This window comes from Condylura cristata, unplaced genomic scaffold, assembly GCF_000260355.1.
Source record: "Condylura cristata isolate star-nosed mole 26May11 unplaced genomic scaffold, ConCri1.0 scaffold00019, whole genome shotgun sequence".
Lineage (NCBI taxonomy): Eukaryota > Metazoa > Chordata > Mammalia > Eulipotyphla > Talpidae > Condylura > Condylura cristata.
The window spans coordinates 6,520,005-6,547,552 of NW_004567120.1; the positions used below are offsets into that span (position 1 = coordinate 6,520,005).

Genomic DNA, 27,548 nt, shown 5'->3' on the forward strand with positions numbered 1-27,548 from the left:
CCCTCCCTTGTGGTGCAGTGGGTTAAAGCACAGCACTAAGAAGCTAAAGCCACTCACCCACTTCAGCATTTCGATCCCCGCCCCGGAGGTGACCCACATATGGCGAGGCAGACCTCTCCTGACCAGCCCACCGGCAGTGTACTTGGTCTATCTGCCTGTTCCGCTCTCCACTGTGTCTCTGGTGAAGCCTCTCACCGCTCCTGCACCTCTGGCCTGTACCCCAGTTCTGTATGTATAGGTAAATAAATATTTTTTTTAAAAAATCAATAATATATATATATATGCATATAATACAATTTACTTACAGATTTTAAGTCAGTAGCAGCAAAAATAATTTGTAGAGGATTTTTTATTTCAATACCCCTCTTTCATCAGTGATCAGATCAAACAGATAGAAAATCATGAATGAAACAATTAGCTTAATCAAGGAATTAGACCAGATGGGCTTAGTAGATGTTGATAGACATTCTTCTCAAATGCATATAGAATATTTTTTCAGGATAGACTGCTTGTTGGGTGGAGTAAAAAGTAAGTATTAATAAATTCATGAATTTTAAGTTATATTAAGCTTTTTCTGGTCACAATGGTATCAAAGTAGAAATCAGCCACAGAAAAAAAGCAGAAAAGCCTTGAATGTGGTGTCAAATGAAATATATTGAATGAAGATATCAAAGGAGAAGTTTAAAAATACCTGGAGACAAATGAAAATGAAGACACCAGAAACTATGGAATGCAGCAAAAGCAGTGCTTAGAAGTACATAGCAGTATAGCGCCACATCAAGATCTCAGAAAGAGTTCCAATAAATAATCTAACCTTTCTACTCAAGGGACTACAAAGAAAAGATCAAGCAAAAGAAAAAAAAAACATTTGAAATAAGGAAATAATAAAAAGTGAGTGAAAATAAGATTGAATGAAAAAGGACAAAAAAAATCAGTGAAATCAAGAGCAGGTTCTTTGTACAATTATATAAAGTTGACGAACACCTAAATGGAGTTAGATTCAATAAAAAATAGGAGAACACTTATGATTAATTCAGGTTACAATGGAACTGAACAGAAATTTAAGAGAAGTGACATCTCATAAATACAGAACAACCTAAGAGATCACTATCTGTATATTTATGCCAATAATTGGCTAATCTAGAAGAAATAAGAAATTCTTAGAAGCATTCAACCTTCTGAATTGAATAAGGATAAATAGCAACCCTAAATACAGCCCTGAATAAAACAAAGAGAATGAAACAGTATTCGAAATTCTTCCAAAAACATAAGCCCAGCACCAGATGATTTCAGTTGTGAGTTCTAGCAAGAAGACTTCAATGACAAACCGATACCAATTCTTTTCAAATTCTTTCCAAAAATTTAAGATGAGGGAATGGTTCTAGACATTTTATTAGGCCAACAACACTCTTATTCCAAAATCAGAGAAGGGATTCACAAGAAAAAACAAAACAACTATCAACTAATATCACTGATGCCAAAATCCTCAACAAATTCTTAACAAACCAATTCAATAATACATTAACAAGATCATACCCCATGAACAAGAGGGATTTATTCAAGGATGGAAGGATGGTTCAGAATTTGCAAATCTGTGTACTTTAGCACATCAGCAGAGCATTGGAAGTCCTAACTAGTGCATTTAGGAAATTAAATATATAAGTAAAATATATAGTAAGAAAAAATTGAATAACAATTTGCAGACACCATGACAATATTCATAGGTAAAACTCCATTAAAAGGCAGGCGCAGGAGTTAAAGACATATCGCTATCAATCCACTACAACATCAGTTACATCCCCGGCCAGGGAGATAAGCCACATGGAACAGCAGACCTCTCCTGTCTCTCCTGCTGCTCTCCTCAGCAGTGTATTTCAGTAGATCTGCCTGTTCTGCTCCCTACCCTGTCTCTGGTGAGTCCTCTCATCCTGTACCTCTGGACAGTTCTTATATGCATACACCTCAGTTCTTATATGCATAAATAATAATAAATCCTTGGTAAAACTTAGAAACAAAAAATCAGCATAGCAAAGTGACATGCTATAAAATAAAAAAAAATCCATTGGATTTACATATGAAATAATATGCTAGAAGAAAAAAAAAAAAACAAGAAAACAATCTCACTTATAAGCCCATCATCCAGAATTGCTTTATTGACCTAGCAATCCCTTGTGTTCTGTTGACTCATCCTTCCTTTGTCTGGTCTGAACCTCTGGAAACCACTGATCTTTATACTGTCTCCATAGTTTTCCCATTTTCAGACTATTATATAGCAGGACTATTATATACTATAATGTTTTAAGGCTATGTTTGTTCGCTTACCAATCTGCATTTAAGGACACTCGTGTATCTGTAACTTCATAGTTGATTTCCTTTTACTGATGAATAATTCTCTTTTTTTTTAAGATTTATTTATTTATTCATACAGAACTGGGGTACAGGCCAGAGATGCGGAGGGTGAGAGGATTCACCAGAGACAGAGCGGGAAGCAGAACAGGCAGATCGATGAAGTACACTGCTGAGAGGAGCAGCGGGCGGGTCAGGAGAGGTCTGCCACGCCATGTGGTCACCTCCGGGGCAGGCGGGGATCGAACTCATGCGGAAGTGGCTTTAGTTTCTCAGTGCTGTGCTTTAACCCGCTGCGCCACCAGGGAGGGCCGAATAATACTCTTTTTGTAATTTAGCAGTTTGATTATCCAGGCCACTTTGGGGGCATCAGGTTTGCTTCCAAGGCTTAGTTATTAAGAATGGATGTGCTAAATATTCTTATGCAACTTTATGGGTGGACATGAATTTTTAACTCATTTGAGGAAATATGAAAATCATGGATCATGTGTTAATATTTATGTATATTTTTGTTTAAAGCTATCTTCCGAAATGGCTGTAAGAGTTTGCGTTCCCACCAGACAGAATGTGAGCACCTGTAGTTCCACAGCCTTGCCACCATTTGGTATTGTCAGTGTTTTGAATTTTGGCTATTTAAATTAATTTAGAACTATATTGTTCTCTCAATTTTCAGGTCCCTGGTAATATATGAGGAACATGTATTCATGTGCTAACTTTCCATTTCTATAGGTTTTGTTAGTAGTTTTTTCTAGTCTTTTGCCAAATTTCTAATTGATTGGTTTTCTCTTGTTGAGTTTTAAGAATTCTTTATATTTTGGAACAAGCCCTTTTAAAGATTTTTGCTATGTCTGGGAGAAAACACAAAAAATTCCTGTTCTTTAACTAACCAATTTTTATTTTTCATTTTTGTTAATGATGAACGGTAAACCAAGGCTTTTATAGAAGTTTTTCCTCACGATCTCATTTCCACTTGTCCCTTTCACCCTCCTCCATCTCTCTTAACTTCAGAAATGATCACTTTTTAAATTAATGCCTACTAGTTTTTATAATTATCTTAACTTTTATAATTATCCATTATGTAAATATCCAATATTCATCTTTATCACTTCAACTTGTTTTATTATACATAATTCCCTTGAACTCCATTTTTTTTAAATGAGCACTTCCTCCTTTCTTATAACTAATAGTATTCTTTGGTGTCAGTATACCACATTTCCTTGATTGAATCATTTATAAGTGGACACTTTTGTTTCAGTCCTAGCTATTATAAATAGTGATGTCATAAACATGGAGAACACATATTTTTGGATTTATGGTTTCACATTCATTGGATAGATGCCCAAGTGTGAATTGTTGCGTCACAAGTTATTTCCATATTGAGTCATTTAAAGTAAATCCAGATTGCTTTCCATAATACCTGCATAAGCTCACGTCCCCCCAGAACAATGTAGTAGGGTTCTTTTTCTCCACTTTCTATCCAGTACTTAGTGGTGGTGGTCTTTTTAATGTATGCCATATTCATGGGTGTGAGTGACATTGTGATTTGAACCTGCATCTCTCTTATTGGGAAAAATAATGAAAATATTTCCATGAATCTGTTGGCCTTCTGGAGATCCTATTTGGTGAATTCTCTCTCTGCTCAGATGTTGTACATGTTTATTAATTGGGGTGGGAGACAAGTTTTAGAAAATTACAGTCTCAGGCTGCAAGTAATAGCTTCCTCTATGAGGAGATACACGTGATACATCTAGCTCTTCATGCAGGTTTGGGCTCCAGCTGTTCTATATTGGAGTTGCAGGGTCAGCCCAGTTGTTTTCACTCTTATTCTGCTATATAATTCTCCAGTAGTGCACCCTCAGTGCTGGGTGCCAACTCTGTATATCCCCTCATCCATCTTAGAGCTGGATCTCCAAGGTTTTTGATGTGGGTATGTATCCTTGATTCAACAGATGTAGGGACACTCCATAAGGGCCCACTATTCCCTCCTGGGCATTGTACTGCCCTGGTAGCATTGCAAATACAGTTGAATTAAAGATTTTCCTACCCATTTCTACCAGGCCATGGTTCCTTTTAAATGTTGTAGCCATCTGTTTGTCTTTATCTCATTGTTGCATGGTTCTGATGCACATTATTTATTACTACTTGAAAGAGATGAGCCTGGCATCATCTCTCTGCTGCCATCTTGCTGAACATCATAAATTCTATTTTTCAAAGGGCAAATTGTATGCAAAATTAATATAAAGTTAACTATTTTAAATGGAATCTTTTGAATTTTCATGGGCACCTGAATTCTGATGTATTCTAGACATAGTCTCAAAGATTCCATCACCTTGGATATGGCCTCACTGTCATTTCTTCATGTATTAAAAAAGATCTGGGCCCTCCCTGGTGGCGCAGCGGGTTAAAGCACAGCACTGAGAATCTAAAGCCGCTTCCTCATGAGTTCGATTCCCGCCTGCCCCGGAGGTGACCACATGGCGTGGCAGACCTCTCCTGACCCGCCCGCTGCTCCCCTCAGCAGTGTACTTCGTCGATCTGCCTGTTCTGCTCCCCACTCTGTCTCTGGTGAATCCTCTCACCCTCCGCATCTCTGGCCTGTACCCCGGTTCTGTATGAATAAATAAATAAATCTTTAAAAAAAAAAAAAAAGATCTGAGAACTACTTTCTTCAGAAGCTGGTGAAAATCAGTTCCATTCATCAGTTATTTTAGCAGTCTGCTTGAAATGACCAATTTCCAAAAACACATTCTTTACATCCTTTTTTTAAAGATTTTTATATTTATGCATACAGAATTGGGGTGCAGGCCAGAGGCGTAGGGGCAGTGAGAGGATTCACCAGAAACAGAATGGGTAGTAGAACAGGCAGACCAGTGAAGTACCCTACTGAGGGGAGCAGTGTGTGAGACAGGAGAGGTCTGCCATGCCATGTGGACCACCTCCAGGGCCGGGATTGAATTCATGGTGAAGTGGCTTTAGCCTCTTAGTGCTGTGCTTTAACCCACTGCGCCACTAGGGAGGGCCTCTTTACATCATTTAGAAAACTATAATTTGTGCGTATAACTAGCTTTTGAGTCTTTTGGTTTTTTACATGTTATTCTTTTTGAGAGTTGTTAGCTTGAGCTCTTAAGTGAATTAAGGAAGAAAAATGTGGGCCATCAGAGGAATAAGGGGAGCTACTTTGCAAAACAACTTGTAGAAAATAAGATGTTGGGTGTGTGTATTAACATTTAATAAATTGGTTACTGATACTATTATTGACATCTCTAGATGTTTTTATCTATGTATGTTTATACCTTTGTCTCTTACACCTGATATCTAAGAAGTTAGATTTAATTGAATAAATGTTTGAGATACTACTTATCTTCTAAAACTTTGTGACTGCTACAAATAAGTAGATTACATTGTAATTTTTTATGAAGGTGAGACAAGAAACTGATATAAAAGCCTACACTAATTTATAATTTAAGAAATAGAACTCCCAATTTAACCATTATAATTTTCATTTAATTTTTATTTTTCTATCTCCATTGAAACAACATTGATTTACAATGCTACATATTATTTAGTGATAGGATCACCTCCTGCAAGTGTACATTACCACACCACATTAACTACCAAGACACCCATAGTCCTCTGCTCTATTCCACTCTGTCCCACACCCACTCTGTTCTACCCATCTCACCTCCCCCAGTGTTAGCCACAATTCTATATGCAGATTTTAAGGGGTTCTTACTGGACTGGTTTTATCTGAACCTTCCTTTTATTTCCCTAAATTACACAGATAATTGACACCATTCAGTATTTGTCATTGTCTTTCTTCTCCTGACTTATTTCACTTAACTTAATCTCTTCCAGTTTCATCCATGTAGTTGAAAAGTCAAGATTGCATCTTTTACTAAGATGAGCATTATTTTGTTTTGTATGTATCCCACATTGTCCTAATCCACTCATCTGTCTTTGAGCACTTAGGTTGTTTCCACACATGGCTTTTGTAAATACTGCTGCAGTGATCATACGTGTGTGTGTGTGTGTGTGTGTGTGTATGTGTATATATATTCAAATTGTGTTTTGTATTCTTTAAGTAGTTATCTAGCAGTGAAATTGCTGGATCACATGGTGACATAATGTTTAGTATGTTAAAAACCCTGCATATTATTTTCCATAGGTGCTGAACCACTCTGCATTCCCAACAGTGCATGAGGATTTAATTCTCTTTACGTCCTCATCAACACATGCCATTTCTTATTGTTTTGTTATGTGCCATTCTTACAAATGTCTGATGGTGTCTTATTGATTTGCATGTCTCCAATAACAGTGATGTAGAACTTTTTTTTTTTTCAGGTGTCTATTGACCATCTGTAAGTCTTCTTTGCATGAATGCCCATTGAATACTTCTTCCCATATTTTGATTGGGTTATATGTTTTCTTTTGTTCATTTGTCTTAGTTATTTTTAAATATTTGATATCAGTTGATTTATATATATATGGTATACAAATATTATCTTCCATTCAGCAGTAACCATGGTAATTTTGTTGGACACATATGCCCATGTCAACTCCAAAATTGTAGAGCATTGTGGTTCATTCTTGCCTCTGTTTTTCCCCTAGCAAAATACAATTTGTTAGAAGCATTGTCTGTTTGTGTAGAAATAGTACATGTTAGGAGAATAATCTTGTCAAGTATTTGTGATATGGAGATTAGATTTTATGGTAAACACAAAATGTGATTACCTGCCTTGCACTTGACCTGGAAGATCAACTTGAAAATCATTTAATTCAACCCTTTAATATTTCAGGTCAGATCACCAGTCTCACATGCTAGGCTTGTGAGTTAACCAAATATGCAGAAAAAATCAAGGTCAAAACTGGCACTAGTATTCATATATATTCTGTAAGACAAATGCATTTTTTTTTCTTTTTGAAGCATTCCATCTATTATTGCTAGAAAAATGTTGGTTTATTTTACAAAATTCTGATTATTGGATTGGTAATCACATGACTGATTTATTCCTTATAGGAACAGGCCAGTCAAATTCTTCTAGTGAATATTACTTTCTAGACATTTATCAAAGGATCTTTGGCTCTGGTCTTTGTGGAAATAATTTACTATTAAATGGTGCAAGGGACTGAGAAAAATTAACATACTGTTTAAACAGTTGACTACTTCATATGAACTCTATTTCTTTCTATTCTAGGAAGAATAGAATTAAGCAAAGTATCTATTAATTGACAGCCAAATTACACATGCAGTGCTAGAGATTGGTACCTCAGCAAGTAAAAATAATAGTACTATTTTACTAATTGTTTTAAAACTTAAACTGGTTCTTTTTTAGTTCTCTATAATATTTACTATCAGGAAATTCATTTTTATAACTGATGTAAATTCTTTAAAATAATGTTTCTTAGCTAAATATGAATTTGCAAATCAAGATTTGAATGCAATGATAATAAGAGTTAGTTGGATAGGGGCCTCCCAGGTGGCACAACGGGTTAGGACACAGCACTGCAAGCTAGCCGCAGCCGCCTCAGTGTGAGTTCAATCCCCGGCACTGGAGGTGACCCACATGGCCCGCCAGACTTCTCCTGACATGCCCGCTGCTCCCCTCAGCAGTGTACTTCATCAATCTGCCTGTTCTGCTCCCCACTCTGTCTCTGGTGAAGACTCTCACTGCTCCTACACCTCTGACTCGTACTCCAGTTCTGTTTGAATAAATAAATAAATTTTTAAAAAATTAGAGAAAGGAAAATAATTTAAAAGAAGAGTTAGTAGGATATATTGTATTATACAAAACCTTTCTAATTCACAAACTTTCTAATTTTTTTAATACATATTCCTTTATTGTTATATCTTTATTTTTACATAGAAGAACTGTGGTAAGCCAAAGGTATGGCTGGGGGGTGGTAAGGGGATATATCAGACACATAGTGGGGAGCAGAACAGGCAGACTGACTGAAATAAACTGCTAATTTGGGATTCTCACTCCACTGTGTCCAAACTGTATGATTCCAGGAGTTACTTTCCTGAGCTTTAGTAAATTTATCTGTAAAAAGACTGTAATATTAAGGAGTAAAAATGCCATTTCTCAATGAAAAACAAAAATACAATGTAGTGTAGCTTGGATTTGACTTGATTAGCTGTCTAATTATGGATGCCATGCTATACCATATGCTGTTTTTTAATATCAGGGGCTTAGTATTCCATTTTGTGGACTTAGGTGTTGGAGGGCTTAGCACCCAGTCTCTCTTGCCACTGACTTGGCTGGAGTAACCCATGGACCTTCTCTTCATACTCAATCCAGGAAATTGCTGGGGCGTTTCCTAGCTGACAGTAGGAATTCTGAGTAAGATTTTTTAACTTTCTGCTTCTCAATGCAGTGTTTTTGCTTAGTTTTCTGAAAAATTTTGAGTTTTGTCCTTTCAGCAGTTCTTTATTTTAAGCAGTCTATAATTTTTTTGGTAACATTAATAAACTTGCATTCCTTAGCTTGGGTCTTTTCTATTTCTCTCCTCTTGTTAGTGCTGGTGTTCTTGTAACCATCCCCTTTATTTTTACACTCGTATTTTAAATATTTCTAATCTCCATTCTTCACTGAATACTGCTTCTGCTGGATTGCGTCAAACTACATGATATTTTAATTATGAAGCAGAATACTTAATGATAGTTTTAAAAATAGATAGCAACAGGATAATGGTTTAAAAGGGGGATAATATAAAAGTAAAGGGAAAGGTGTATACATCTCTGCATGTTTGTATAAAGATATATCTACACTTAAATAACAAAACCAGATTATCTTAGTATACACGTTTGACTCAGTATTTGAGTAAAATATTTAACTGTGTATAAGGTTACTGCTTAGTTAATTTTGTATTTGTAGAAAGTAATATTTATCAGAAGACTCACAAAGTATATTCTTCTCTTTATGCAGCATATGATAATTATCTAGGAATATGTTGGAAACTATTTTCTAAATTAGCTACTAATTATAAAAACAGGACTAGCAGAAAGAAAGGATAATAACAATAAAAAAAAAACACAACAAAACCAAAGAACAATTTAAAAAAAAAAAACTGCAAGTCAGGGGCATTATGCAGGGACGGGGGAGGGAAAGTGACCAGGAAGAGCACCTCCGCACAGGTGAATGGGTGCTGGGAATTCAATGGGGACTACACCAAGAAAAGAAAGCAAACATTGTGAAAGTAAATACACGAATGAATGAATGAATGAAAATGGGAGGCCTAATTATTTCACTAAATCCGTAAATTGCTTTGGGTAAGAGAGATGTGATAGCAATTGTAATTGATCCAAAGAACAAGCAAGGAGTATCTTTAATTTCCTTGGGCCTTCTTCTGTTTCTTTGAACAATGTCATAGTTTTCGTTTTGGCTCAGTTGTAATTGGGATATATTTCTTCATTTCTCTTTCTATATGCAATTTGTTGTTTGCATATAGAAATGCAAGAGCTATCGGCATATTGGTTTGATAGCTTGCCACTTTGCTGTACTAACTTATTAGTTATAATGGTTTTTGGGTTTTTTTAGTGGTTTCTTTTGGGTTTCCTATGTATGTACCATATCAAATGAGAAAGTGATAAGCTTACTTATTTTCCAATATGCATGTTTTACTTTTTTTTTTTTTTGCCTAATACTATGTTATATAGTAGAGATGATAGTGAACATCCCTTTCTTATATCTGATGTGTTATCCTTTCAACTTATTGTTGAATTGTTTGCTAAAATGTTGTTGTGAGATTTTGCATCTGTTTTTATCAAGAATAGTGAACTATAGTTATTTTTTATTGGATGTCCTTGTCTCAATTTAGTATCAGATAATGTTGGATTCACAAAGTATTTTAGAACATGCCCTCTTTAATTTATGTAAAATTTTGAGAAGGAAAGATAGTCATTTGTCTCTGCAAGTTAGATAGAACTCACTATTAAAATTTGGTTCTGAGATTTTTTTGATGAGGTGAAGATTTTGATTACAGTTCCAATTTCTTTGTTCGTATTTAGTCTGGTTAGGTTTTCTATTTCTTCTAGATTCAGTCTCAGAAATTTGTGTGTTCTAAGAATTTTCCCATTTCTTACAGGTTATCCAATTTTTAATCATTGAGGTATTTTATCATGTTCTGTATTTCTGAGAATTCTGCCATAATACCTATTTTGTTTTTATTTTATTTATTTTGTAAGTATTTATTTACGCATACAAGAACTGGGATACAGGCTAGAGTATGGGGAGTGAGAGGAGTGGCCAGAGACAGAGTGGGGAGAAGAACAGGCAGATGTACTGAAATACACTGCCGAGGGAAGCAGTGGGCCTGTCAGAAGAGGTCTGTCTCACCAGGAGTCATCTTCCTGGCCAAGGATCGAACTTGTGCTGCAGTGGCTGCAGATAGCTTCATAGTGCTGTGCTTTAAAACATCATACCTACTTTCATTTTGTGGGTGATTTTTAATCTGATATTCATATAATCAGAAAAGATGCTTAATATGATTACAATTTTCAGTTAATTAAATTATTGGCATTTGTCTTTTGACCCAGCATGTGGCCTGTCATGGACCATGTTCTATGTTCACTTGAAAAGTAGATTCATCTCTTTTTTTGAGTTGTGATGACTTATAAATATCTATGGATGTTAGTCTCATGTGGTCTAATTTATCCTTTGAAGCAGTTGTTTTCCATGTTGATTTTTTGACTGGTTGGTCTGCCCTTGGATGAGAGTGGGGTATCGATGTCCCTTACAACCATTGTTTTGTTGCCAATGTTTGCTTTTATTTTGTTAATAGTTACTTTACATACTTTGATGCTTCTTCATATGATGCATATATATTGAGTGTCATGTCTTTGTGATGCATTGATTCCATAATCATAAGAATTATAAGGCATTGTGTTAACTAAACAAGACACTAGGAAATTAAAAAGCATCCCCTGTTTAACATTATTAAAATGCTCATTTTACCCAAGGAAATATGCAGATTCAGTGCAGTCCCTACAAAAGTTTCAATGCTATTCTCCAAAGACACAGAACAAAATTTATATATAATATCAAAAAAGATAACAAAAACGCAAATGCAATGCAGTTTTAACAAAAACCAAACAAACAAGAGATGGAGGTAGCATACTCTCAGAATTCAAAATGTATTACAGAACCATAATGATAAAAGCACTATTGGCCCTCCCTGGTGGCGCAGCGGGTTAAAGCACAGCACTGAGAATCAAAAGCCGCTTCCGCATGAGTTCGATTCCCGCCTGCCCCGGAGGTGACCACATGGCGTGGCAGACCTCTCCTGACCCGCCCGCTGCTCCCCTCAGCAGTGTACTTCGTCGATCTGCCTGTTCTGTTCCCCACTCTGTCTCTGGTGAAGCCTCTCACCGCCCCTGAGCCTCTGGCCTGTACCCCAGTTCTGTATGCACAAATAAATAAATCTTTAAAAAAAAAAAAAAAAAAAAGCACTATGGTGTCAGAATAAAAATAGTCACCCAGAATACTAATATGACTGATTATAGAACTGAAGCCACCAAGGGAGGAAAAAGTGGGAGAAGGATAAAAACAAAGGGAAGGAAGCATAAGAATCTTTGTTGGTGGAAGATGGAAGATAGGTGAGTGCTAGCAGGTGCACTGTGGTGGTACTAACTTATGGGGCTATCCAAATATTACCTCAATTAAAATTGATAAATAAGTTTTAAATATTAAAAAATGAGGTATTACTCATTTCTTTACCTATGGCCATTTCACATAGTGTAGGCAGCATAGTAAGATAAATTTTACATGCTGTATGTTTTTATCTGATTCTGAATTATTCCTTTTTATATATTTTTCAAAGACAGAAAGAACACTTCATGTAAACACAATACTTTCATAGTTTAGCTGCAGTTCTTTACTACAAATAGATGCACATAGAGCAGACAAAATTTAAACAGATATGATTATCTGTACTAGTGGTGGATGACCATTAGTTATATTAACAAGTTTTACTATCTTTTGATTGTTTCAATATTCATTTTTAAAATTTAGCAAAATTTGGAAAAATTCACACTATTTTAAAATAAAAATGTCATCAATATTTTTGGAAGTGTTTAATTAAAATGTTCAATGTTTACTATAGTTAATTACTTGGAATTAGTCACTTCATGGCATTCATAGTATTCTCAGAAAACAGGGAGTGGAATTTAGACAAATAAGTCAAATTTTCCTTACTATCTACCTTTTATTCTCGTGAATTAAAACCAGACTACAAGATATTATTTTACACACAACACCTGATTTAATTGCTATTTGTAATTTAGTGTGATATTCTTTAGTGTATTATTGTCTGTAGGCTACCAAGTCCCAAATATAAGCACTATTATGTTATTCAGTTTAGACTAATTCCTATCAGAAAGAAAGGTCAAATATACACAGGCACACCATACTGTTCAGCTTATTAAGGCTGCCAGTGCAGCAAATGTCAACAAGACCTATAAACAAATTATATCTGGCAACTTAAACCAATTTGTAGATTTTCATTTCAGAGGCAAAAATCTGAAAAAAAAAAAATATCACCTGTATTGGCACTGAAATAAGTCTGAAGGCTAAATTTAAAAACTATCTTTTAAAGTTAGGAAATAACAGTAGCTTCAAATTTATTGATAAAACTATAGACATATTAAATGTTTGAATTTGTCTGTAGTACTTTTCTTTAAGTTGTCATCAGTCTAATATACATATTTTTCCCAGGTTGTAGAACACAGATTCAAGCTCTAAATAAAAATGTGAGAATAATTACAACTGAGATGGAAAAAGGGACAAAATGATATAAAAATAAACTATTATATTATTTTAAAAATGATTAGAAAAAAATACAAAAAAAAGTATGTGAGACTAAGGTGTGATGAGCTCTTGATAGATCTGTGTGGCCACAACTCATCTTAATGCTTTAACAAAATTTCTTAAACTCTGCAAAACTAACACAAACTATGGTAAAAGGCTACTATACAGAATAGTTTTGGAATTTGGTTTTAAGAGCCTTAAAAACAGGTTTGAGAACAAGGGTACAAAGAACTCATACAACTCAACAAAAAGAAAACAAATAACACAATCGCAAAGTGGAAAAAAGAGATAAATAGACTCTTCTCCAAAGAAGATATACAGATGAAAAAAGTATATAAAAAAATACCCATTATCATTTACCATCAGGGAAATTCAAATAAAAACTGCATTGACATGTAATCTCTCTGTGAGTATGGCCCATGTCAAAAAGAAGAGAAACAAGTGTTGGCAAGGGTGTACAAAAGAATGGGGCCCTTGTACTCTGCTGGTGGGAATGGAGACTGGTCTGGTCCATATGAAAAAACAGTACCCCCTTCTGATCCAGCAACCCCACTCCTAGGTATCTACCCAGAGTATACAAAACATTAGTTGAAGGGATATAGCCACCCTTATGTTTATCTCAGTACTATGTACAGTACTAAAGTTATGGAAAAAATGTTTCTGATGACAGACGAATGAAGAAGATGTTTTATATATCACAATGGAACACTGCTCAGGTATTAAAAAGATGAAATTTTGCCATTTGCTGTTCCAGATGGAACTGAAGGCAATGTTGTTATGTGAAACAAGTCAGAAGGAGATAAATAACAAATGATTTCACTCATATGTGCTATATAGTGAAACAAGGGAACAGCCAGAATAACCCCTGTAAATCTGAACTATAGAAGTGATGCTAACAGAGAAGAAAGATGAGGATATGGATGAGGTCTGGATGGGATGTTCTCAATAGATTATGTTGAATTGTTGGTGGGTGTGGTGTGTAACATACACCTGAAGATGTGTGACTCTCCAAATCATATACAGTGTTGTAAATCAATGTTACCTAAATAAAAATATAATGTAATAATAAGTGCCCAAATAAGCTGCTTAAGGAGATTATTACTTACTAAATTATGATGTATTATTAGAAAATTTTATACAATTCAATTTCCATAAATAAGAAATGTTTATTTAGAAATATTAGCAATATAATTAATTCTCCCAATGATTATGTATTTTAAATGAAGTATTTCCAATTTAAAATGTTATCAGTAATGATAAATGTAATGATAATTACTTTATGAATGATTAGTTGACTTTATATAAAATATTAGAATTGCTGCTATCTATATAAATCTTAATGTCTAAGTATAGGAAAAATAAAGTATCAAAATAGTTGAAGTTGAGATTATATCCATGTTTAAAAATTACTTAGAGTGTTTCTCAACTCTATTTCATGGAATAGAAGCATCTTTAATGTCATCAGTAGATATTCCATGAAAAATGCCCCATTACCCAGTATCTTTAAAAATAGTGTGTACTCTATGTCTCCTTTGAAATATCATAATAGTTTTGGCTTGTAATTCTTGAAAATATCTGTAGTAAAGAAAGCTGAATCCAGACTACTATGCATAAGCCCTATTTCAGTATTCATTAGTTATGTGATATTAGACACATGCAGTTTGTGTCATTTATTTATATACAAATGGAAATAGTTATTGTAATTCCTTCCAAGGATTTTTAAATGTTATATAAGTAAATAAAGAATTTGTCATGATACGTGCTATATAATGTTGCTATTTTAGTCCACTGTTGTCTAAGTTGGGCAGTAAACTCCTTTATCCTTACTCCTCCTCTTTCTTCTTCTTTTTTAAACAAGCTCTAACATTTTGTGGAGTAAGTTGTCAAATAGAACATAATTTAGAAAATGTTAATGTAGGACAGCTTCACTATAGTGCTTCTTTGCTTCTAATATTTTAACAGATATGATAGGAAAGATTTATAGAAATCTTAGTCCTTCAGAGTTTTAAATGCACATTACGAATTTTCAGAAGAGACTGAAGGAAATAGGACAGTTGCTTGAACTTTTTTTAGGTACTTCAGTCTGCAGGACAGCGACCTGCTCAAAGCAGCAGCCTGTCTCCTGGGCTCCTGGCATGGTTCTGTTGCCTCCTACGTGCTGTTTGCTTTTGTTCCCACGCTTGTCAACTTGTTATCCTGTCTCTGGACCATCCTTAATGGCAAATTCACTGCACTACTTTGCATCTTCCAATCTTTTGTTTTTGCATTATAAGTTGAATTTTTATCAAAGATTGAATGTATCCTCACTTAATATCTATCTATAATTCTCCTGAGTATCCTCACTTAATACCTATCTATAATTCTCCTGAGTATGCAAAATATCCATGCCAAAATAGTGGATTTCTAGTGCTCAGAGGACTTTGATTATTGCCTGCTGAACTGCAAGCTGCTGTCTAAGCTTTTGAAAATTTCCCTTACTGTATATTTGTCAACCTTTCACTCACAGCCATAGAGCTGAACTAATTTTATTTTTTATAATTTATTTATCTATTGATATCTTTTACATGATTAGGCATTCCCCAGCAAATTCCCAACTCCAGTTCACCCATAAACTGTCCCTGTATTCCCTTGTGCTCGACCCTCCCCTACTTTGATTCCTCTCCTTCTCCTCCTCACAGAATGTCTCTTATGTATGGTTACTTGCTAAGTTTTATTGTTTCATTATTAGTGTTAGTATTTTTTTGGTAATATTTCCTGTGCCCTTATTTGGTCCCCCTATATTCCTCCTATAAGTGAAACTAATTTTAATGATGTATTTATTCCTGAAGTATGATTCCTAAGGACCACTGTGATTTTTGCTCTCCATCAGCCTATAACTTTCACATGGGCTTCTATGTTATGTTACTCTTACTTCTATCCTTATAACACAGCCCTCTTAACAATTCTGAGTCTTTTAGAGTCCCAACTATTTTTTTGAATAAAAGAGTTCAGAGAATAAACCTCCTGAAAAATCAACCTGCATAATGCCTCTGTTTGGATAAATTTACATCCTCTCAGTTGATTTTTAGTGAATTCTAAAACTGTTTCCAAATTCAATGTGGCGTGTCACATTAACACTTCATACTACCAGATGTTTCATTATTCATATTTTAGTATATCATACTTGACCCAAAGTAGCTTTCGTTGTAAATAACAAACAAGCCAACACAGTACTTGAGTGAAATAATGAGGCAGATCGAAATGGCTTTTCATTTTTAGAGGGTTATTAATGGGATGCTTGTCCTGTTACTTTAATTAAGTTATTTTTAAAATATAAAACCATATTGCAATGAACTGACCCACCATTCCATTTAAAAAATTATGCAAGCCTCAAGATTTGATTATTTATAGCTTTCCTTTACTTAATTTACATGCTTATGCTTTTTGACAGAAAAGCTTTTAAACTAATATGAAGGGATGGGCACAGTATAACAAATAGGAAATTAGAAAATTACCCTACTTTTTGTTCAAATCACTGTTGAAAATACAAATTCACTATTTTTTTCCCTTTTTGAAATTTTATTGCAAGTCACTTTCCCCCTTGTGCTGCTAACATGAAGATTATAAACCACATAAAGTGGTATATCACTTGTTTGCATTATTAGTAATACTTTGATTTAGAGCATGCATAAACAAGTACTATAAAGACTATTTATTCCAACCTCTTCATTTTACATGCACATGATTTGAAGTCCCAAGAGAGTAGAGACACTGTTTTTCCCTTGTTCTAATCAGTGACCTCTTAGGCACCTCTGCATAGCTATTTTAGAATGTTTTAAGGAAATTAAAATTTAAGAAATTTGAAGGCTTAGAAAGTAGGAATTAGTGGACAAGGAAATTAGGGGAAAAGTCAGGATGTAAGAGTTCTCATTCTAGTCACACTGATTGACTCTTTTATCTTAAACCCCTCAATTTTCCACTCTGGTACACATTTTTAATTTATAAGATCGAGAAGTGATCCTATTTCTGTGAATCACAGCAATGTTTTAAGCCAGTGTTACCTTGATAATAAAAAAATTAGTTAAAAAATAAACAATGGTTATCTACCCACTAAAATTTTTCTAATACCTAAGAACTTTTCTCAAAAGCTGAAGGCTGTGGTTAGAAGTTGTACACTTTCTAACAACAAGAATAGTCAATTATGCACATGAACACACATAAAATTATGCTGAGCTTAAGAAGTATGTGTAAGGTACCATAGGGTTATGCATTATGGCTTCATCAATGCTAATAGTTAACAGACATTGAATGAAAGATAAAAATAAACACAATAGAAGTTGCTGAATTGTAGATGAAAATGTTCAAATATCAGAAAGTAAAAGAGCTGAATGCTTTCCCAGTAACACTAACTTCTGCTTTTCCAAAGCTATTTTAATTAGTTAAATATATGGAAATTTAACATAATGTAAAAGTTATCATTTTCAGATACACTGACTGAAAAGAAAACAGTTTATGTTTCTTAGATAGCTACCTATATGTAAGTATAAAAATATGTGCTATAAGTAGCACTTATACATTTAGGGTCACATTTTAATTATTAATTGAACAATTCCTAATTGAAGCAAGCTGAAATTCTGGTTCCCAAGTAAATTTAACTTAACACCTCCTAAATCAACTTACTCTTTTTGTGAAAATGGCACACAGAATTGCATTTTAGATAATTTGGGACCGAAAACTGTTTTGTTGTTTTAAATCCATTAGTGTTAAACTGTACAGCAACCTGTGACTTAGAGTTTAACTGAACAGTAGAATAAGAGGATAAATTGCTAGCAAAAGGTCATATAAACCATGATGATTTTTCCATTGATTTCCATTTACTTGAATATGGTTTTATCTGAAGATGCAGATATTCGAGTACTGTACTGAAGACCGAACAAATAGCATTTACTTTTTTATATATTTAAAGTCATTGCATTATGGACAATGAGACAATACAAAATATATTATTTAGAGACTAGGCCTCTTATGAAGTAGAAGGAAATATTAAAAGCAATATCAAATCTATATATGTTGATCATATCACTTTACATATTCTCATTAACTCATATTTAGAATAACTTGGTACTGTAGCAAATAAATATAGGTCTCATTCCTTAATAACTGCTCCCAATCATTCCATAAATAACTGGTCTATAACAAGTCACTATGTGATGTTTTTTTTTCTTCATTTCAAAGTGAAGAGATTGAACTAAATGATTCCTACGTTTCTCTGTAATACTACTATATAATGTTTATTTACTGTATTAATATTGTTTCTGAAATTTGTACTGACTTTTTCTTCAGTGATATTCTATAGAAGCATTTGATTGAAATGTGTAGGTGATGGAATTCACCGTCTTTTCTCTCAATTAAAAATATAAAGGGGCTCTTGCTAATTTTCTTAATTCCCTTGCATGTGACATATATTTAACCTGAAATTCCCTGTCTGTTAAATATTTTGATAGGAGAAAGGAGTGATTGGGACTATAGCATCAGAGGACATTCTCTGCTTTGCTCTCAAGAGAAAAATTTAAGAGTAGACCTGACAGGTGCTGGAATCAAATGAATCCATGACTTGTAACAAAAATGAAATTTTGATCATGTGTGACAGAAGAGATGCCGAAGAAATTCGAATCTAGGTAGCAAAATGTATGTGGGGGGGGAGAGACATTCACTATGGCAGCAGCCATGGTTTGAACCTATAACTGGGAAGAGCAGAGTTGCTTGATGTGGGTCTAACCACAGGGAGGTAAATAACAAGAGTGCTGGAGAGACCCAGGTGGTCACGGCCTCATGTGAGGAAGACAAAGCTCAAAAGCATACTCCCCTCTTAACCTTAGGATTGGGGGGAAATAGTGAACAGTCAGATACAGAGAAACTGACCTGCAAAGCACCCGCTAGGAAGCTGCCTGGGAGGCCCAGTAACCAAATGGCAAGGATGGGAATCCGAAATACAGCACAAGCTGTGCCCATGACACTATGTTCACCAGCAACAGACCCACCAAGTACCTCTCTCACCCCCAAAAGAACAAGCTGTTAGATTAGTTCTTCCTGCCAACCACTGTCATTTGCTTGAAAAGTAGAAGATATGTACACTTAATACTTAAAATCCAATAAGAGGAAATGGAAAAATATAGCAAACTGCATATTTAGTCCTTAGGAGAATACTATTCACAAAGAATAAATATCCAGAACCCAAACACAAAGGCATGGGTAGACTTTTCTTCCTATCAGATATGGGGGTACAAATTTTGCATAATAAATTCAAATAAATGGAAGAAAACACAGAAAAGCAATGCAAAGATATATAAGAAATCTCAGAAAAGCAAGTAAATATTCTGAGAAATAAACTTAATGAACTTTGAAGTTCAGAATTGGAATACTTCTTCTCAGGTGTAGAGGGGATACCCTCCAGAATTGATAACATTATTATTTGCAAAACAAACATCAATAAATACATGTATATTGAAATTATACCAGGTTTCTTTTCTTTTCTGGCAACAATGATCAAACAAGAAATCAACCACAAAATGGAGCAAGGGAAACTTATATGTTCTGACTGAACATCACACTATTGAATTACTACTTAATTAAGAGGAAAATCAGAGAGAAAAAAATGTTTTTTAAATATGTATTTATGCATAACAGAACTGGGGTACAGGCCAGACATGCAGGGGTGGTGGGAGTCTTCACCAGAGATGGAGTGGGGAGCAGAACAGGCAGATCAATGAAGTACACTGCTGCGGGGAGCAGCGGGTGTGTCAGGAGAGGTCTGCCACGCCATGTGGTCACCTCCGGGCCTGGGGATCGAACTCGCACTGATGTGACTGTGCTAGATTGTAGTGCTGAGTTCTAACCCATTGTGCCACCAGGGAGATCCCCGAGAAACAAAATATAATTTGAGAAAAAGGAAAATGAGTATACAATCTTATAGAACTTAAGTGACACAGCAAAAGCAGTACTAAAAGGGAAGTATATACTAGCACTGATCCATGAACATGAAGAAGAGCTCAGATGAATATTCTTACCTCTTAAGGAATTAGCCAAAGATGAACATAAAAACAATGCCAATATAATGAAGGAAGCAATTAATATTAAAGCAGAAATAAACAGAAATCAAAAAGATGGTCCGAAGGAGTAATGAAATAAGTGAACCAAAAACTGGTACTTTGAAAAAACTAAACAAACCTCTAGCTAGATATACAAAGAAGAAAAGGGACAAAACTTGAATAAATAGAACAGAAATGAAAGAAAAATTACAACAGATATTAAGAAATTCAGAAAGGTTCTAGGTCTGTGCACCAGGCTGCAGCCAAGCCCTGCTACTGGCAGGAAGGGAAGGGCCGAATCATGTTTGTGACCAAAGATTGTGAAACACCAAACAAAACAGAGGTAGTGGCTGATGAACGTAATGACACACACAAGGAGCATGGGTTGATACTGCCAAATGGAGACATTCACTGGAATTGCCCATGCATGGGGGAAGGCCAGTCGTCCCTGTGGGGAACAGTTCAAATTTAGCACGGAGGATATCAAGGGCTCAGACCGTGTAGACCAGTTCTGGGCCTTGCAGGAATGCATGTAGAAATACCCAGATCTCTATCCCCAGGAGGATAAGGAAGAAGAGGAGAAGCCAGCAGAACATTTAGAGGAGAATGCTCACAGTGAAGCCCCAGCAACCAAAGAAAAGAAGGGGTCAAACTAATGGAGTCCCTGAGATTGCAGTCCTTCCACTTTGGGGTGATATGAGCATGTTGCAAAATGCCTTCCCACACTCTCTGAGAACATGTCTTTTCCTCTCTTGTTCTATGTACTGTAATGTATAAAATAAGTTATTTTGATCGTCAGAACCCTTGGCCCCTTGACAATACACTGAAAAAAAAAATGGGGTTTTATGTATGTATGTCTCACATAAAAAGATCAGCAAATGTAGCTTGCCTCGTGAGAATTCTTTTCTCAGATTGCCCTAAATTTTGTCATTTGAAATGATGTGCTAGATAATCTCAGCAAGTAAGAATCATTATCTGGGAGGGCTCTTGTTGTAAGTGAGCTTACTTCTCCTGATTCATTATATCACTTGTAGTAGGTTTTATACTCCTTCGGGGAATAAATGGAAACAAAACATATTCCTGTGGAAAAACTGGTGTTCCTAATACAAGAGGCCAGATGGAGGCTCTTTTCAGACTCCACCTTGACCTTGCATTCTGAAGCGATTTTGCCTGTCCATTCTAAGACACTTTGGCTCCAGGTTTTCTGTATTTGAAAAGTGGAGTTTTAAACCTCTGATCCACAATCCCATTGTAAGTGAAGAGAAAGGCTGTTCTTTTTTGTTTGTTTTTTGTTGTTCTTGTTATTTCTAAGCCTTGCGTTTACAGTGACTCTGTTTCACCTGTTCAGATGCAATGTTCTGGAGAGGTAGGGACTTACTTCTTGTGACCAGAGTTGCAGTCAGGTGAGGCAAGGCTTGAATTAAGTATTCAATAAACACATAAAAATATGATTTGTAAAAAAAAAAAAAGATCATACGAGATTACTATAAACATATATGTGCTAGTAAGTTGAAAAGTTAGAAGAGGTGGAGTAATCTTAGAAATATATAACAACCTGAGACTGAATCTTGAAGAAATAGTAAATCTGAACAGACAAATTGAAAGCAAGAAAATTTGAACTGTATTGAAAGGTCTACCAAAACCCAAAACCTATGACCAGATGGTTTCACTAGTGAGTTCTAAAAATCCTTCAATATGACATATTTCTCTGTCTCAAACTCTTCAAACAATGTTGAGAACGGGAACACTTCAAGACACATTTTGTCAACATCACCCTGATAACAAAACCAGACAAAGACGCCAAATTAAACTACAGAACAATTTCCAAGAATGTTGATGCTAAAATCCCCAACAAAATATTAGCAAGTCAAATTCAGTACTGCATTAACAGTATCATGCACCATGAACACATGAGATTTATTCCAGGGACACAGGGAAGCTTCAACATCTGAAAGTCATTTAACGTAATTCACTACATCAATGAAAGGAAAGAAAAATAATTTGATCACATTATAGATGACAAGAAAATAGTTGATAACATAAAACATCACTTATGATTAAAAACCACAAGTACTTGTGGATAGATGCAATAAACGTCAACATAATAAAGACCACATATGACAGACCCACAGAAAACCTCATTATTAATGGTGAAACGCTGAAATGTTTTCAACTAAGATCTTTAAGAGAAAAGCATGTCTACTCTCATCACCAATACTCAACACACTGTGGGAAGCCCTACCTGGAGCAAGTAGGCAAGAGGACATATAAAGCAATACAGAATGAGAATGAAGGATTAAAGCACTTTATATTTGCTGACAACATGATAATTTATGTAGAGAACTTTAAGGACTCCACTAAAATCTAATTGAAAGAGTAAGTAAAGTGACAGATTACAAAATTAATATTAAAAAAATCAGTTGCATTACTATATGCAAAGAATGTGCTGAGAAAAAAGTGAATTCAAGGAAAAAATCCCATTTACAGTAGTCAAAACAAACACTTGTAACAAAGGATGTAAAATTTATACAATAAAAACATTGTTAAATAAAATAGAAGACAGAAAGAAATGAAATGATATTTCCTGTTCATGAATTAGAATAAACATTGTCAAAATGGATTAGAATAAACATTGTCATGGATTAGACTAAATATTGTCAAAATGAACATCTTACCTAAAACAATATACAGATTCATTGCAATCCATATCGAAGTTTCATAGTCTTAAAAGAAATGAGTTGTCAGAAAAGTCATGATACATTTTTGCTTGAAAAACAGAAAAAAAATGTCATGACTTTTCTGACAACCCAGTAGAACATTTATGAAATTTGTATGGAACCACATAATAAGCAAATAAGCCAAGCAATCCTAACATAAAAGCAGAAGAATGGTGCTATCACATTCCCAGACTTTAAACTATAATAACAAAACTCTAATAATCAAAATAGCATGGTCCTAGAACTAAAACAGACATACAGTACAATGGCATATAGTTTAAAGTCAAGAAATAAACACATATGTGGATGGTTAATCTACAACAAAAGAGGTAGCAGCATACTTCAGAGGGAGGCTTTTCAATAAATGGTGCTGGGAAAACTGAATAACCACATACAAAGAATGAAACTAGACCACTCTCATACACAAAAATTAACTGATAATTGAAACGTTTGAGTGTAAATCTGAAATCATAAAATTCATAGAGGTTAACTGAAACAAAACACTTGATAGCATAGGCTTTGGAGATGTCTTTGTAGATTCACTCTAACAGCAATGGAAACAAAAGAGAATGTAAACAGTTAGTACTACATTAAACTAAAAACTGTAGAGTGATAGAAATTGTCGCTAAAAGAAAAAAGACACCTTAGTGAATGGGAAAAAATATTTGTCACACATTCATCTGATATACAAGATCTACAAAGAAGATATATAACAAAAGAGAAGAAATTACCCAATGGAAAAAAAAAATGGCCCAAAGATCTAAATAGGCACTTCTCCAAAGACATACAGATGGTGAACAGGCATAGGAAAAGCTGTTCATCATCACTTGTCATCAGGGATATGCAAATTAAAACACTATGAGATACCACCTGACACCTGTGAAAATGGCCCATGTCAAAAAGACAAGACACAATGAATGTTGGCAAAGAGGTGGAGAAGACAGGACCCTCTACACCGCTGGTGGGAATGTAGACTACTACTCCATCCCTGAGGAAAACAATACAGAGATTTGTCAAAATATTAAAAGCCAATCTACCATTTGACCAGGAAATGCTACTTCAGCAGCATTCTGGCCAGTGCCACCATGTCGCACACGAGGCTGAAAATCTCCTATGTTAAGGGAAATAGGTGCCTCTATGTTCATTGCAGCACTACTTACATTAACCAAAATATTGAAATACCTAAATTCCAAAAAATTGCAATTGGTTCAAAAAAATGTGTTATATACACGCAGTGACTTACAAAAAAGGCCAACATATTGCCATTTGTGATAGCCTGGATGAAACAGGGCGTCATGCTAAGCAAAATAAGTGAGAAGAAGGAATACCAATATCAGAAATATCACTTTAATGTGGATGATAAGTAAACAGAGGTTCAGTTAAAGCGAAACCAATGACTAACCCTAGAAATCTGACTATAGAACTGAGACTCCTTGAGGTAGAGTAGAGGGGAGAAAAAAAGACCAAATTGAAGAGGGAACACAATGGACTGTTGTATAGATTTAGGGACATTTGATTGTGGGTGTAGCTTGGTAACAGTTTCTGAAGGGAGAAATCCTGTATCTTTAAATCACAAAAAATGCAAACCAATTTCACCACAATTACATACATACATACATACATACATATATATATGTATATATATATATATAAAGCATAAGTTTAGTACAAAATAAAGATATTTTGCCAACTCTTATTTATCACAGAGTAAGAGCTGCATGTTCACAAAATGTACTGATTGTGCTGGCAATAATATTAAAATAATTATTCGATAATTATTAATGTTAGGACCTTGTTCTGAATTTCCAGTCAGAGCTTGTGATGTAAATTCTATAAAATTTACCTAGTACATTTTTTATTATAAAACACTCAACTCTAGCAGTCCCAAATAGCGTTCCTTTGTTTAAATCATTGCCATCATATTTTTGGCTTGGGTGCCTGATAAGTCATTTTGGAGATTAAAATTCAAAAATCTAAATAGGGCATGAAATTTCCAGTACTATGCAGGAAAAGTGCAAAAGCATAAAACAATTTTCTTTCAGACACTTTCTTTACAGTGACTCATAGGCAAGGTAATGTGGTGAAAAATTTGCTTCATGTTGATTTTTCCATCCATCATAAAGCATAGTGTCAAAATAAAACCATTGTGATTCCCCAAAACAAACATGTTAGATGTTATAGGTTTTGTTTTTTATACCTTAGTAAAAACTCATTGCACCTTTTAGGGTCAGGTTCTTCTAATACTGACAGTTGTTTTTATTTATTTTATTATCTATTTACTATTATTTTTTATTTCATGATATCTTTATTTGGAAAAGAAAATGGTGGTTCATTTTAAGACAAATTATGATTTGTTAAATATCTTGGCCTAGGGTGAGAAAATAAAATTGAGTATTTTACTAATAAAAAGTTTTTTAAATTATTTTTTGCAATAACAAATATACTTTTAAATATTCAGAGATTGTTTTCTAACCGTTGAATACTTTTATCCAACTCAAATATTTTCTTCCTTGACTTGCATTTCAATGGGATAATGGATTTCACTGAGTGCTGTTTTAAATCTACCAGAAATATTTTTAGACAATGGTACCAGTATACCAGTAAGAGGTCAGGGATTTTTGATACAACATAAAACTACTTGAGTTCACTAGATTTTTTTGGAGAACAACATTGGAATATAGATTATTCCTTTTTTTTTTAAAATACTTGTTTATGCCACTACCTTTATATAGACTTACCAGGAGAAAGGATTTCAAACATAAGCATTCACATATTCTCTATTTCCCTGAATTTTTACCTCTTTGTACATATTGCATTATAGTAATTCAAAACAACATAATTACATAGCAGGGATCAACAATTCTTCATACTCTCATGACTTGTTTTCATTAATTTAATCATTCGGTGTATGAGAATGAAGAAAGTAAAAGTGTAGAAAGAATATATGAAGTCTTTCCTTCATTTCCCCCTTCCTTCTAAGCTAACTATCCAACTGGAAGTGCCAACAAGAATTTTCACTAGAAAATAGTTCCTTCTGGAATTTCACAGCACTTCCTTGGTAATGTTATTTTAGAGGGATTTAGTACATGGAGAGTTCTGTCTAGAACTACTGTGCAGAAATCTTTTAAGACATCAGAATATATTAGCTATTCATAGAGCTTTTCAAACAATTTGCATACTACTCTGTTTTCTCTGTTTTGGATAGTGAAACATAACCTATATTTGTTTTTTAGATTTTCAAACTGTCCACTATAAGATAGTAATTTCACTTGTGTCCTGAATATAGAGAAACTAGACAAACTAGACAGTCAGATATAGTCAAGCCTAAACAATAGCCCTAGAAAACACCCCATATAATTGAGACATTCAGAGGGAGATGGGAATGGGAGAGGCAAGAACCTAGTAGGGAGAGAGAACAATGACTATGGGGGTGGAGTATGGGTGCTTTGGTGGTGGGAGTGCTATGGTGACAGCCTCAGAATGGGGATATGCTGTATTTCCAAAACAAACAGTGTTACTGCAATAAAAATAAATAAATTGGTAGAAAATGAAGGCCTAAAATTTATTTTGTTTAAAAAATTACTTACAAATTCAACTTTGGTCTATTTTTGGCATGTGTAGTAAAGAACAGTCCTATTATGGATATGTATACAGCTTTTAGGTACATTTAGAAATAGTCCATGTTTTTTGAGGAATGATTTTGGTTCTAGGTATAACAGCTGCTGCAATGGCTGAGGCAATGAAGTTGCAGAAAATGAAGCTTGCGGCTATGAACACACTTCAGGGAAATGGAAGCCAAAATGGGACTGAATCAGACCCTGATGATCTCACTTCTAACACAGGTGAGTGTCTTCAGGAATCCCAGGTAGGTGTCTCTTACTGACTTACTCTAGTATGGGACAGAGGAGGGATGAGGGGGCAGCTGTTTATAATATGCATACTTTGATTATAAGTAGAAGAATGCTTAACTGGTAACTAGTACCCAGAAACTAGAAAACCAGTACGGAGCAGAATCCCATTTTAAGAAACAGTAATCTGTATTCTTCTGTTGAAAAGAAAACAAATTTTAATGTTTGTAGCACTGGCCATTGTCATTTCTGCCTGCTAATGCTTATGCCCTTCTATATTTACTCTATGCTTCTTATTGCATCTTCCTCTAAGTAAGTTACCATGAAAAAGCAGCTCTGAGAATCAACTTTGGTTGGTCTCAGCCTACATACTCCCTCTTTATTATATATTTAACTCCCTCTTTATATATATTTAAGTGAAGGTACTAACAGACTTCAGGTATATTCAGCAGACCTGAAGTAAAGAGATAGAACAAAGAGTAAGCAATTTAAAAAAGTGGGGAGGAGAGAAAAAAGAGAAAGATGCCAGCTGAGTGTCCTCTTACATCCTACTGTTTCTTTTTTCACCCTCGCTCTGTGTTAATTGTATCTTGACTTTGGTCCTAAGAACCCCTCCATCTCTTTTAGAAGTAGGTGGGGTTATAGTTATTATATCTCTATTAACTGAATTTATCTACATATATATCTATAGATACATAAATTATCAAATAAATGGATAGGAAAAATGTGTACAAGATACATTCAGCAAGGGTCTAATGAGCAAGA

At 34.7% G+C, this 27,548-nt stretch overlaps 1 protein-coding gene and 1 pseudogene across 2 annotated transcripts in view; both read left to right on the top strand.

The window, feature by feature from the left end:
* Positions 1-27,548, top strand: part of DACH2 (dachshund family transcription factor 2) — a 461,558-nt gene that overhangs the window by 309,786 nt on the left and 124,224 nt on the right. For both annotated transcript variants that reach the window (XM_004685627.1, XM_004685628.1), the window contains one exon: positions 26,646-26,777. In XM_004685627.1, coding sequence (XP_004685684.1) covers positions 26,646-26,777 — 132 coding nt within the window. The remainder of the gene's footprint in view (positions 1-26,645; positions 26,778-27,548) is intronic.
* LOC105853832 lies at positions 18,015-20,874 on the top strand (annotated as a pseudogene).